General features: G+C 41.7%; 1 protein-coding gene across 1 annotated transcript in view; it reads left to right on the top strand.

Moving 5' to 3' along the window:
- Positions 1-15,047, top strand: part of FREM1 (FRAS1 related extracellular matrix 1) — a 155,990-nt gene that overhangs the window by 53,045 nt on the left and 87,898 nt on the right. Inside the window, exons 10-15 of the mRNA XM_027105887.1 lie at positions 373-569; positions 1,289-1,379; positions 2,725-2,892; positions 6,427-6,635; positions 10,081-10,174; positions 13,299-13,551. Coding sequence (XP_026961688.1) covers positions 373-569; positions 1,289-1,379; positions 2,725-2,892; positions 6,427-6,635; positions 10,081-10,174; positions 13,299-13,551 — 1,012 coding nt within the window. The remainder of the gene's footprint in view (positions 1-372; positions 570-1,288; positions 1,380-2,724; positions 2,893-6,426; positions 6,636-10,080; positions 10,175-13,298; positions 13,552-15,047) is intronic.

Raw genomic sequence — 15,047 nt, 5'->3', positions numbered from 1 at the left:
GGAACCAAAAGTAATGTCGAGGTTTCCAGGATCTATGACTGAGTGGAAAGAGGAAAAGAAAGCCCAGGTTGCTGGTAAAGGGAGGTGTAGAAGTAAAACCAGGAACATATTTTGTGTATTATATGCCTATTCTATAGCACTCATGACTGCATTAACTATAATTGTGATAATCATATTCTTAAGTTAGAATGAAAAATGGGTGGAGAATGTTCCATTTTTCACGTTCCTACTAACTCCCCAATCTTTTCACTGGAAGTGTTTTACAAAATGGCTGGTTTTGAAAATCATAACTGTGACTGGATGATAGTGGGGTGGCTTTCTTTGGTGTCTTTTTGGTATTTCAAATTAATGGTAAAGATAATTTCTTTCCAGGTGGTGACAATCCACATCACTCCAGTAGATGACCAGCTTCCAAAAGAGGTTCCTGGAGTTTCTCGACATTTGGTTGTTAAGGAAACGGAGGTGGCCTGTATCACTAAGAAACATCTACATTTTGTAGATACAGAATCATATGACAGGGAGCTGCTCTACACAGTAACCACTCCTCCATTTTTCTCCTCTAGCCACAGGTACCTCTACGAAGAGTCATCACCTGGGCTATTAGTTGAGGGTTGCGTTCTAGGATTGAGTTGAAAGTGTCAATGTGTACTACTGTGGTTCACTTGCTTTCTTGGTCACACGTGAACTTATATTCAATTCAGCATTTATTCTGATCTCAAACTTGTCTCATACCTCCCTTCAAAAGCTATATTAATTGGTAAGTGGCCTGCAGCTTGTAGTGTCTTCAGCTTAGGGAGGCTTAAAACAGTCTTTAATCCCTTTTTCTAAAGAGAATACTTTTTTTCTCTTTAGTAAAATGTACTGAGTCTTCATCGTTTTATTTTTAGATATTGCAGCCCACAAAAGTGGTCATATTCTCTGATTCCAATCCAGAAAATATCATGAATATACCTTAGGTTTGTATTATCTACCAAAGGATAGGGAGGAAACGTTTTTAGGATGAGTATCTAACTACATCTTATTGTAGTTAGATTCCCTTTCATCATGTCAGAGCAGAAATTCTGTACATACTTTCTGCAGTCATGATGAGAATGGCATTCATGATACTAGACTTAAGGCTAGAACCTCCCCCCGCCTGGATATAAAGAGAGAATATAAAGATGGAACATTTGATTTCTTCCTACAGTGAATACTTTTAGCTTCAGAAAATTTGGTTGTGGGCTACTATTTGATTTAATTTTTCCTACTGGGAAAGTTAGCTGATGTGTTCTCTTGTATTTTTGTTTAGACACTTGGATGCTGGGAAATTATTCATGGTAGACAGCATACCAAGGCTAACCAAAAACCCTGCAGCTCCAGGGTTGAAGTCATTCACTCAGGTATGATGCTATGCTCGTGTTGACAAACATGACGGAAGTGTCCTCTGAGAAGGTACGGTGCTCCTAACGTTGCACTTGAGAGTATTGGCCTTTGACATCTGTCACAGGCAACAAATACTTGATGTCTATATTCTTTCTGCTTGCACATTTCCATTAAGCAAGTGACATGTAACATTTGAAAATGCTTGATCAAGCTGGATATGATTGTAAAATCTCGTTATAATTCAACACAGTCTTTTGCATCAATTTAGGTCCCTGGCTTAGGGCTCTGATTTAGGGACCTGGTGCATATGTTTTTACTCCATCAAAGTCAGTTCGTCCAATATCCTACCATCTTAGTTTCCTAGGGCTGCTATAGCCCAGTACCACAAACTAGGTGGCTTAAAAGAACAGAGATGTATTGTCTTACAGTTCTGAAACTAGAGGCTAGAAGGCTAGAAGTCTGAAACCAAGGTCTCAGGGGGGCCACCATCCTCCAAAACCCTGTTTGGTCGGGGGGCAGTGGGGTCTTACCTTACCTCTTTCCATTGTCTAGTGGTTTGCTGGCAATCTGACATTCCTTGACTGGTAGATCATCACTCCACTCTCTGCCTCTGTCACGCCATGGCTGTGTTCTCCCTGAGTCTCTCCCTTCTTATAAGGAACAAGTTATATTGGATTAAGGGCCCACCCTACTCCAGTATGGCCTTACCTTAACTAATTACATCTGCAACAACCTTGTTTCCAAGTAAGGTCACATGCTGAGGTACTGGGGGTTAGGACTTCAACGTGTCTTTTTTTTGTGGGGGACATAAGTCAGCGCATGCTATCTACTGCTTTCCAAAATCCTTCATTAGCCCTCTCCCTGCTCCTGTGGCCTCTGCTCTGCAGACCTGACTAGAGGCCCAGTAATGATGAGTGATTAGGCAGCAGCTACCCCTGAGCTGCTGAATCTCTCTGTAGTTAGAGGTTGTATTAGATGAGTATGTCAACCTATGTGCTAAGTACTATTATTTTTTTCATTTTGTAGGTAAGGAAACAGAGACCTCACAAGTTTAAGTAGCTTGACTGATATCACACAGCTACTTTGTGGCACAGCTGGGTTAAAATGCAAGTCTCCTGTCTTTCACAGGGTTGCCTGGCTTCAAGCACTTGACGTAGTCACTTAATTTCTTTGTTCTTTTCCCTCCTGCTTTTAGAAAATGCGATTTGTAAGATAGAGCTTTTTATGATCTTCAAATTGATGATGGTGGCATTTACAATGTTCCCTATCAGTGAATGAGACGGGTATCTTAGACTTAGGTCTCTAAATGTCTCTCATCCTGGGAAATTGGCACCCACATGTCCGTCTTCATTTGCTTTGCAGCATGCTGTGAACTATATGAAAGTGGCCTACATGCCACCCATGCAAGATATAGGCCCCCACCCCCGACACGTCCAGTTTGCCTTTTCCGTCAGTAACCAGCACGGCGGCACTTTGTTCGGGATCTGCTTTAACATCACGATTCTTCCGGTGGACAATCAGGTCCCTGAGGTAGGCGTAATGCTTGATGTGAAGGATGAAAAGGCGGGGAAGACCTAAGGGAAGAAAGATTTTGAAAGCCTTACTCAAAATGCTAACTTCTCTTTAGGCTCTTTCAAAGAACTTTTTTATTTTCCAGCTACAGTGTAGGAAAAGAAAGCATGGGGAGGGGGAGTCCTTCACCTCCTATGGGACTTTCTATCTAAAAGATGAGATTTTCTAGTTGCTGAATTTGGCATTATTTTCAAAGCTTTATCAAAATCTCTTTCCTTTCTGCTGAGTTTCATGTGTTGATCAGGTGAAGGGGATTAAATTAGGAGTCTCTTAGCAACCAGATAGGCTTATTTGCTCTCTCCGCAGGCCAGCTATGCTGTTCTGTCATCTAAATAAGCTCTTTAATTTTCTAAAATGAATTAAGATGGACCCTTGCATCCTATGCTGTTCCACTCCCCAATGTTTGTGTAAGCTTTAAAGCACTTGGGTCTCTCATTATAAATCAAATTACAAAGGCGATGCTACCTTGTGCATCTTATCTGCGAGGCTGGGATTCATGGTGAGAATTTGTTCCCTACCTGCTCCCTCCCCATCAGAGCACTAGAGTTAATGAGGGTGGCTATTCCTAGGTTTGCTTTTTCCCTCAAAAGCGGAAAGTGTGATTACCCATTCATTAGGAACCAGAGGGGACTAGAACTCACATGTGTCTCATCCCTAAGGAAAGAGGCCACCTTCCCAGGCAGCCACCTGGAATATGGCCAGGAAAGCACGGATGCTCCTTTTCCTTTGCTTTCCTCACCATCTCTAAGCTGCCCAAAGTTGTGGAGCAGAGGTCTCACCCTGCAGGACCAAGGGGCTTACCCAAACCACACAACTGTTTTGATGAGTCTAGATAATATTTGAAAATAATGAGTTGCCAACGCTTAAACATCAGGAGGTTTTGTATCAGGTTTGGATTTCTGGCTTCTCTTGAAAATTTGGAAGCTCTGGCAACACTGAGTCCACTTCCCTACCCCCACCCCACAGCAACTGAACAGGGCACATTCCCCAGTCACCCAAGTCCCCACCCAACTCAAGACACCCATTTACATCACTGGCTTGACCCCGCCAGCCTCTGAGCTTGCAATATTTGGTAGAAGATGGGCCCAAGAGCTCACAAAAAAGGAATGTAAACTATGTTCTTTGCCTCCTTCCCTGTCAGGGACCAGATCATGTTCCCTGTATAAAAAATAGTTTAGAATGTCTCTTAATTTTTTTATTTTTTTTTGTGGTACGTGGGCCTCTCACTGTTGTGGCCTGTCCCGTTGTGGAGCACAGGCTCCGGATGCGCAGGCTCAGCGGCCATGGCTCACGGGCCCAGCCGCTCCACGGCATGTGGGATCTTCCCGGACCGGGGCACGAACCCGTATCCCCTGCATCGGCAGGCAGACTCTCAACCACTGCGCCACCAGGGAAGCCCAGGAATGTCTCTTAATTTGATTAGATGTTATTCAGACCATCCTTTTCTATGTATGAGATACGTGCCCTGAAATAGCCCAGCATCTAAAGAAGCTAATGTGTGTTATAGAACAATCACAGAGAAACAGTTTTTTATGCCAAGCTGTCCAGCCTCTTGCTAGAGAAAGATGATCTGTGGTAAAAACCAGAAAGGGTGAAGTGAATAGTTACCTCCATCATTTGAAGGTAAATGGAATAGTTACGAGGACTTGGGGCTCAGGAGGCTTAGTGGCTTCTGTCTTTTTTCTACAGTGGATGGGACAAATGAAATAGTACTGTAGAGAACTGAGAGTAGTAGAAATAAAATTAAATGAGTGGCTTCAGTGAACCTAGTCATGGGAGTGGTTCCCTGGTGTGAAAATCCACAGTTATCGCTGGGCTAAGTGATAACCGTTAGGGGATCTTGACACCATGCTGGCCTGAAGTTCCAGAAATCCAAGCACTGGGTTCAGGCAGGGACTAGAAAGTGAATAATTAATGGGGGGGCAAATTAGCTTTTAGTTTTTTAAAGTTGTCCTGAAATACATATATATTTAAAAATCGTCTAATGAGGCAAAGTATATTCCTTGAAACTTAGCATCTTGGGATGTTAATCGATGCAACTCAGGACAAAATGAGGTTGGCGGACATGGACCATGTTTCAGTGGTAATAATCCTCTTTAAATAAGAACTCCATTTATTTCTTTCTCCTACAAACAGTGAAAATGTAGGTTTGGCAAAATCAGAGTAAGGCACTTAGGAAGGGTGCGGGTGAGTGGCTGTAGGGAGAAAAGGCTCTTACTTTATGTCGTCCTTTGCTGGCAGAAGTAGTTTATTACAGAATACAAGGCAGCTGTCCCAGAGAGCATGGTCTCATCATTTCCATGATCCAAGGAACTGCCCTTGGGGCGGCTGTGCCCTGGTGGGTGGGAGGATGGAGCAGGGCTCTGGGTGGAGGCTGTGATTTCTTGCTCACTTCCCTTTCCTCTGCCCATTTCTCGGGCCTCCGTCCTCTTTACCAGCTCTTGCCTTAGGGAGTGCTCTCCTTTCTAGGAGTGGCAGCTGCTCTGAAGAGAGTAGCTGCTTCCTCGGAGAACCCTGTGTCCTCACGTTAGCAGAGCGCTCACCCCAGATCGTGTGTGAGGAGCCTTCAGAGCCCATGACTTGGTAGCCCAACTGTATCTCCCTGTTTTTGCTTCTGTGTAGTAATACAAATTTGAGAAAATGATAGGTTAAACAAAGTTAGCAGATTTTCCTACTGTAGGGTCTCAGAGTGCTGAATACACTTACGAATCTTATAAACCTCCAAGGTGAAGATACCGTATGTGACTATTTTCTAGATGTGTTTGACCATGGAACACTTCTTGCCAACTCCCAATGTGATGATAAAATAGCCCAAGCCCTTCTAACTTGCTTTTTACTTTCAAGTAAATTTTTATTGAACGGTGAGTTTTTCTGTTAGAGAAAATTATCTTTATGGCTTTAATATTTAAGTCTAATGCTTGAATAAATCTATTTCCTATGAAATCTTCAATTTCTAGTCTTTCATTTCCCTGTTCTACTTCCATATCTAAAACACTCACTACCCTGACGCTTAAAAGCTCCAGTCAATTTCCCAAGTCTTTAAGAATTTTTAGGGTGTAAAAAGGGATGGATTCTTTCTCTAGGGGAATTTGATGTAGGTTTTGTTCATTTTGTAGACTAAGGTACATATGTGCCGAGCAATGGTAGGTGTGGACACGATGAGGAATGTTGTTCTCAATTTAGCACCAGTGATGGTAAATCTGACTGCTGCTTCTACTCTACAGGGTCTGAGATCAGTGAAATGCAGATGCTTTCAGGTTTCTAGATCTGCCTTGTTTCTTTGTGTCCATCAATGTTTAGAATTGGAAGCATTTAGTGAAAAATACTTTTCAGCCAGGATGTTCAGCTATGAACTTGTTCCCTTTAGCACATTCTTGAAAGTTTGATTGACATGTGAAAATGGTGCTGGAAGTTTTCTGTTGGTTTCATGAGCTCTGTCTTCAGGTACACCTCATGGAACAAGGCTTTAAATGTTTCCTTCCTTCTTTCTAGGTATTTACCAACCCTCTGAGAGTGGCTGAGGGGAGTCAGTGTGTCATCAGCACAGAGCATGTCCTGGTTTCTGACGTGGACACCAAACTGGACAACATCCACCTCTCCCTGCAGAGACAGCCTCAGCACGGAAGGGTGGAGCTGAATGGATTCTCTCTAAACACAGGGGCCATATTTTCTTGGGGAGACCTCCAGGCCTTAAAAGTTAGGTCAGAACATTTCCTGGCTTCTTTGTTTTACGTGCTTTGGCTCCCATCTGAATCAATTGTGAGGCAGTGTAAGAAGTTTGTCCAATTCTTTCAGGGGTAGCAACATGCCACCTAATACTTTTCCAGGGTCAGTTGAAAATTAGAAATGACAATCCTTTAGTTTCCCCCCAAGGCATTTTCTTTCCCTCTGGCTTGCTGTACTGGTAGGAATGACATTATGAATATTTGAGCAACAAAAACTCGATTAGCATGAATATTAAATTTGCTGCAACTGCTTGTATCACAAGGGGTAACAATCAAACTAGATGAATAGAGTCTGAGATAATCTATAAGGCTAATCTACATAATTGAACTTGGTTTTAAGAAAAGCCAATTTCTTAACCCTGGCAACTCTGGGATAGAATTCTGTTGATCGAAGTCCTTAGTGTGAATTTTTAATCCATTTTACTGGGGAGGGGATTTGAGGGCAAATACGTAGGGTAGGTTGGGTAGGTAGGACATGGAATAGTACTTGGGTCTCTTCCAGTCAGGGGTGGAGTAATCCCTGTCTCATGGTCCTACAGTAGTTCCCCTCACCTTGAGGACTTTCATTTCTTCTACCTAATGCAGTTATGTAAGAAACTTTTTCTTTAAAATCTAGTAAAACATCTTCTTTGTAAAACAATGCAAGGTACTCAAAAGCAGTGGTCAGGTAGACAAACATACTGGTTAATTTCTCACTTGTACAAGTTCAAGTTATAAATGGGAATTTTGTCCTTTTTGATAAAGTGTAGTAGAAGGTATTAAGCATCAAATGCTTAGTTCTACATTTAGAAATTGATGGGGAAGGAGAATTTGTGTACAGGAAGATCATTTTCATCCAACAGTTCAGTTACACTGCTTTATTTTACAGTTTCCAATATCTTAACCTCTTTTCACTACTCTTATCCTCATTAAAATTTCCTTTTTTCCCCAAGATCTCAGCTCTTTCCTACCTGTTAGAAAGAGAGCTCTGTTTAGGTAATTCTTACTAGGGAATGAACGATGGATAGAAAAAAAAAGTACCAGTGTTTGCCAGCACGTATATTTCAAGCATTCTTCTAGAGACTTGCAATTATGGGTTTTTTTCATTAAACTTCACAGCAATCCAACCTGACAAGGTAGATGGTTCTATTCTCATATTATAGTTGAAATAACTAAGACACGAAGAGGTTAAGGTCACTTAGCTGGTGTGTGCAGGACTCTGGTTTTGAAAGAAGTTCTGTTTGGTTCCATAGCCATGCATTTGGATGTGTACTCCTAGACCTATTTGGCCCTTTTAGAGGCATTAGCATGGTAAGTATATTTGAATTAGCACATTATCACATACCAATCTATTTTTGATGAAGATATCAGGGAGTATGACAAAATAAAGCATAGGAGGCAGTGTTGGCAGGGAAATTGGGGGTAGGAGGTGGGCTTTCTCCACCCCTGGAATCGAATCCCTAGCTAGTGTATGGGTGAGTCTCGTCCTGAGTAAAACACCTTTTAGCCCTGGAATTTTTTCGTATGTAAACGTTACATATGTTCAATATACAATACAATTTTTAAAGCAACTTTTTTTTTTTTGTGGTACGCGGGCCTCTCACTGTCGTGGCCTCTCCCGCTGCGGAGCACAGTCTCCGGACGCACAGGCTCAGCGGCCATGGCTCACGGGCCCAGCCGCTCCGCGGCATGTGGAATCTTCCCAGACCGGGGCACGAATCCGTGTCCCCTGCATCGGCAGGCGGACTCTCAACCACTACGCCACCAGGGAAGCCCTAAAGCAACTTTTAATTTCATTTCCTAGAACTTATTTCCATAACTGAGTGTCTTGAATGGATCACTGATAAGCTAAAAATTTGACTCAGTTCAACAATTATTTAGAACTTACTGTGTATCACTACAGTGGACTGAAGAGTAAATGGAAAGTCTAGAATTAGACAATTCCTTTAAGAAACTTGACTGAGAATTAAAAGGAAATAGGGTCAAGGCAAGACCAAGAAAAAATATATATATACATTTTTTGTAAATTTATTTATTTATTTTTGGCTGCGTTGGGTCTTTACTGCCGTGTGGGCTTTCTCTAATTGCGGCGAGAGGTGGCTTCTCTTGTGGAGCACGGGCTCTAGGCGCACGGGCTTCAGTAGTTGTGGCTCGTGGGCTTAGTAGTTGTGGCTTGCAGGCTCTAGAGCGCAGGCTCAATAGTTGTGGCATGTGGGCTTAGTTGCTCCATGGCACATGGGATCTTCCTGGACCAGGGATTGAACCTGTGTCCCCTGCAATGGCAGGTGGATTCTTAACCACTGCGTCACCAGGGAAGCCCTAAAGCAACTTTTAATTTCATTTCCTAGAACTTATTTCCATAACTGAGTGTCTTGAATGGATCACTGATAAGCTAAAAATTTGACTCGGTTCAACAATTATTTAGAACTTACTGTGTATCACTACAGTGTACTGAAGAGTAAATGGAAAGTCTAGAATTAGACAATTCCTTTAAGAAACTTGACTGAGAATTAAAAGGAAATAGGGTCAAGGCAAGACCAAGAAAAAATATATATATACATTTTTTGTAAATTTATTTATTTATTTTTGGCTGCGTTGGGTCTTCACTGCTGCGTGTGGGCTTTCTCTAGTTGCGGCGAGAGGTGGCTTCTCTTGTGGAGCACGGGCTCTAGGCGCACGGGCTTCAGTAGTTGTGGCACGTGGGCTTAGTAGTTGTGGCTTGCAGGCTCTAGAGCGCAGGCTCAATAGTTGTGGCACGTGGGCTTAGTTGCTCCATGGCACGTGGGATCTTCCCGGACCAGGGATTGAACCTGTGTCCCCTGCAGTGGCAGGTGGATTCTTAACCCCTGTGCCACCAGGGAAGTCCCGAAAAAATACTTTTAAGTCTAGAGAAATTCAAGAATCTTTATAGGTTCAGAGGAAAAGAGTTAGTAAATAGCAAGGGGGAAGTGGCAGGAGAGAGGCAATGAATAATGCATAGATAAAGTTTTAGGGCAGAGCTGAATCCATCCAGAGCACAGGCAGAAGGAATAACCTTAAAAGTGGGGGAGGAGGGAGAATTACCAAAATCCACGTAGTGTCCCACTTTTACCTGTCACTGCTCAGTCTCAGTGTCCCCTTTGCCCCCAGCAGTGTTTTCGGTAAGTAGGCAGAGCTACACCCACTGGTTCCCGTTTTTACAGTGACAATTTGAAGAGCTGCTTTTTGATTTGGGGACAAGTTATGAATGCATAAACACATTTTTCCAGGGTGGAGCAATTTTACATTTAAGGATACTTGAGTACAGTAGTTACATATGTGACTTCATGATTATGCTGGGGGTTTGGTTATTTATTTATTTGTTGAACATATGGCCAAAACCATGGAAAAGTTCTTGTGACAGGAATCTCAGTGCACTCTCACAGTGGCCTTGAGAGGTTAGTGACAGCTGTCATCCCCACAGGTATCAGCATGATGGATCTGAGATACCTCAGGATGACATACTACTGGAGATTACAGATGGCATAAATGCAGCAGAATGTGTGCTATACATTGAGGTACGTAGTAAGTTCCCTCCATGGTTCATATAGAAACAAACCTCCTAGTCTGGAAGCCTCTTGGGGTCTCTGATAGAAATTGAAGCACATGGACTTCAAAGCAAGAAGGTGTCTGCTTACATCTTTGATTATGTCAGGACAGGCAATAGAGAGCAAAGTTATATTGGTGAAATGGGCATATGAGTTTCTTGTGCCAATCGATTTAAAGGTAGAACTACTCTGACCTCAAACCCAGAGACTTAATTTAAAAAGCAGTCATTTCCATGTATAAATTATTTCTAATATTTTTGATCTGTAATGCCCAGAAATATTTATTTAGCAGTTGGACAGGTTAGGCTAGCATCGCTGGGTTTTTCCCTGTTGTGTGCAAGGAGCCGTATCTATATGTGCGATGTGACCCTTTGTGAATTCCTGTACTATATACCCCTGGCCTGTTTGAGATGATTATTTTCCCTCTTTTGAAAAATGAAGGAAAATCTGCACATAAAGGTTGAGTATATGCTCAAAGGCCTGATGGGAACCCCCGAGTTTCTCTGTTGGGTGACCATCCACGTCCACAAGCATAACTCATAGGATTTGCAGGTATTTATAGTTAGTGACAAAGGAGGGTCAGCAGAAGACTTATCACGCTTCCTGAAGATCCACTAATTATTCTTACCCTACCAAATTCTATTTCTGTTTCAATTTTGTCAGTTCTTTGTAGTATGAAATTATTATTAATGGTCATAATAATGTGTTTGTAAGATATTTTACAGTTAATAGTTAAGAATGATCACATCATTCTAGTGTTTTAAGAAGTACACAGAAAAGAAATTATCCCCGTCCTATAGCAAAGGTCTGAGAAGGTTCAATGACTTGTCCAAAGCCATTAACTTGACCATGTAGACCTGGGCTGGCATCTCCACTCTGGTACTCAGGCCAGCGTTCTTTCCTCCTCACCACTGCCCACATCTAAATTAACAGGTGATTGTAATTACCACCCTTGCTAACATTTCCTGAGCACTTATCCATGCCAGTCACAGTGCATAGCCACTTCTTTTCATTTTTTCCACTTAGTTCTAATGATGGTCTTGTATCTAGATGAAAAGCAGTACGTTATTTCAGCTTCAAAAAGGAGAGTTTTCTTTATTGGCAGACTTTTACATATAAAGAAAGCTTTTCTGAGTTAATTTTTTTTCCTGAAAAGCAAATTTATGGTGAAAACCCCAACTCTGTCTTCTGTCCATGGCCATCTTCTCATTAATGACCCTAAGCAGTGAATTTGGGGAAAAGAATTTGTGTATTATTACTTTTGAGACAAAAGGGCATAGCCTTTGGAAACCAATCAGAGCTTCAGGAAAGTTTTAGACAATTATGTGTGATTTTTTTTCATTCAGGAGGAATGTTTTTAATTCTATTGCCTTTGGACTTTTTATGCATTTGAAAGCTGAGGATATTTTGTGAACTGCTGCAAGGTGATGATCATGAATGTATTGGTGAGATTGATCAGATGGGGTCAAGAACAATGATAAAGAAGGTCTTCACTGAATCTACGCAGAGGACTTGAACAAAGATACTGTTTCCTAATAAGCCAATAGAAAATGGAATAGAGTATTGCATACTTTTCTATCTTTAGTTAAATAAATAAACCTGGGTTTCCATCACCCCATCTCTCTACCTGTTAAAGGAAAGTGTCTTCATAATTTCATGTATATTTGTTGTCGAGTTGTTAGCCTGTTGAAACAGTAGGGTAACCAGGGCATATATACGTAGTTACATTCATTCATTCGTTTATTCCATAAATACTTAATAAGTGCCTGCTATATGCCATGTCCTATGCTAAATTCTTGGGCTGTGTTGATGAACAAGATAAATAAACTTCCTCTTCTTTTAGAGTTATGGGCAAGGGATGAAGGCAGGCTTTAAACAGATTATCACTGAAATAATCAGTTAAAATGTGGATGTGTTCTACAAGTGAACAGGGTACTAAAAGAGAGTAAACAAGGGAAGTTTCTAAGTGAGTCTGAGTTGTCAAGAAGTTTTCCTGGAGGAATCCATATGTAACCTGAAGGAGGAGGTAGCCAAGCAAAGAGCTACAGGAGAACATACCAGGCAAGGGACAGACAGAAGATGCAAAGACGGGGCAAAGGCCTGACATGTGTGGAACACAGTGTCTTGGGGGTAGAAATGGACAGGAGTGGCAAAGGAACCCCACAGCATGAGATGAAGCCGAAGACATACTAGGAGAAGCTCTGGGAAGCCATTGAAGGTTCCCACAGTTAGATGACTTGATGAAAGCCACGTTTGAAAAAGATCACATTGGCTAAAGCGTGGGGCAAGGAAATGTAGGGGTGACGTATTCACAGGCCAGACTTGATAAATAAATGTGCAGCACACGCCGAGTTGTGGTCGTGAACTCAGAGGAGGACTGTCCTTCATTCCTGTTTAGAAGACATACTTTTTCACATTTCTACAAAATCTTTTAAAATTTGGACAGCCAGTGTGATCCCATGTTGCTTTTTTTCCCTTTCTGCTTGGAAATTTTATTTTCGTGACAGTGAGAGAAAAATGTTTTATCAAGTTGAAAACTGGCATTGATTTAATGGTTATGGGGTTTCAGATTTAACTCAAAATGTTTGAAGTGCAGCTGCTGCTTATTATAAGTCCAGAGAAACTTCCTGGGTGGCAGGAAGTTGAGAGTAGAGGAAAGCCTTGTAATCATCAAGTAATTTGAAATATAAATAACTTTGATGTGGTAAATGTAAATGCTCAGACCACAAGGACTAGATTTCCTGTAGAATATGGGTAAATTTAGCAAAGGAGGATAGGGGCTTGGGTGAAGGATGCTTTATATCACATTTAGATTTTGTCTGTCTTGAAACAAACGAGAGCTTTGAGCCCCAAACCATAACCATGCTCTCCCATCCCTACCTAAAATGTCTCTCATGTGGGTCATTTCTTGCAAGTTGGTTCATATGGGGAAAGTTAAAAGATACAGATGGCTTGGCCAAATGCCATGGCTATTGTTTCACGTGTCTGGAAGATTGAAAATGCCTGTCATTCCAGTTATGAGCTATGAGTTACCAGTTGGGCAATTTGTCATTGCTCTTTTTTCTTGAAAACATGCATTTTTTTTCCTGCTTAGGTGTTGCCTGTAAATGATGAGCCACCGGTCCTAAAGGCAGACCTCATTCCCATGATGTACTGCTCAGAGGGCGAAGAGGTGGTCATTACCTCTGAATACATTTTTGCTACTGATGTGGACAGTGATGATATGAAACTGATGTTCATGATTGTTCGAGAACCTCAGCATGGGACAGTGAGGAAAGCTGGGGTCACAGTGCGTCAGTTTTCTCAGGGAGATGTTACGGCAGGGGCTGTGACGTACAAACACACAGGTAAGTGACAGTACTGTGACTAGTCTGAGAGTGGGGATGCAGCAACATGACAGAGTCTTAGCCCACTCCTTGCTGTGGGCTCTGATAATCTAACAGTCTTAATGCTTCCTTCCATTAAAAGAGTGGCAACCCATCTCCCATTTTCAAGTATGATCACCATATTCAGAAGTATTTCTTGATCTCAGTAATATAACGAATTTCACAGAGTTGAGAAAGATCAAGTGTTATTGCTGCTCTGCTCCTGATGCTTCCACATAGACCTTCAATTCACCCTGGCTTGTCCTCGTTCCTGTTTTGGTCAATATGAAGAAGATTATTTGACCATCTCAGCTTCTGGCTCCCTAAATCATAACAGAAATGCCTGAAGTAGGCTCCCTAAGATAATTATCTTATTAACTGTAAAAGTTTCCTGATTATCAGCTAGCTCCTAAGAAGAAACCAGTCTGACCTTTGAGTTCTTGAAAAGCAAAGATCATGTCTTACACTTTTGTGTAACTTGTCCACAGCCCATGACAGTGGTGGACATAGATGAGAGATACAGTAAATGCTAGTTTATTAGCACTGTAGTTACATTTCTGGCATTGCATTATATTGTTATCCGGATGGCATTTGTTCCTTATGTAAAATGTTCATGTAAAGAAGATGTGAATTCAACATCTGATGTCTGCGAGGCACAGTAGTAGGCACTGTGGCTTTACAAAGGAGTATAACCCAAACCCTACTATGAAGGACTTTTGATTTAAAGGAGTAAGACAAACACATTCCCACGTAAAGCTGACAGCGTGACACATCTGCCCATCGCCACATCACCGCCCCTCCCACATCTGATTTCTGGGTTGGGGCCCCTTCCTCAGTAATACATCTGCTTCCTCTACCTAAGTTTTATCACACTCCATTACAATTTCACGTTTACTCATCCATATGCCTCTCTAACCTGGAAATTCCATGGGGGAAGCGTGATTGGGTGTGGGAGGCCAGGTGAGTGATACAAGAAATAAGAGGTATCGGAATTCAAATCATTTTCTTATTTGAAGAGACAGAGAGAGAGAGAATACAAGCAGGGAGGTGGGAGGGAATTCAAGGAGGGGGATTGAGATAGCAAAGGATTCATTTGGACATGGGAGAAAACACTTTGAAATAATATTTTTATGGGTACTTTAAAAAACAGTGATTCATTGCGATACCAGCTCTTAATCACTCAACTAAACATCTTTTTTCTTTAAATGCTATCTCCTTATCTTCTTCTTTATGTTAAGTCTTAGGAAAGGTTTCATTGGCTCTTTCCTTGTCCTGAGGAGCTTAGCCCACTTGTTCGATGTCTCTCAATGTCTCTCAAGAGTTTACAGCTAGGTGCTTCTTTTTAATTTCCCCAGTAGTTCTCAGACTAGCAGAAAAGTGATCCAAAGACCAGTGATTGTTGATTTTTACATAATTTTAACATCTTTGGCAGGCTCACACAGCATAGATAAATTAGTGGTGAGATGAATCTGTCTTCT

The sequence above is a fragment of the Aethalodelphis obliquidens genome, unplaced genomic scaffold, assembly GCF_003676395.1.
Source record: "Aethalodelphis obliquidens isolate GAN/ISIS:26980383/991018 unplaced genomic scaffold, ASM367639v1 scaffold7, whole genome shotgun sequence".
Lineage (NCBI taxonomy): Eukaryota > Metazoa > Chordata > Mammalia > Artiodactyla > Delphinidae > Aethalodelphis > Aethalodelphis obliquidens.
The sequence above is the reverse complement of the archived record's forward strand: the minus strand, read 5'-3'. Positions and strand labels throughout refer to the sequence as shown.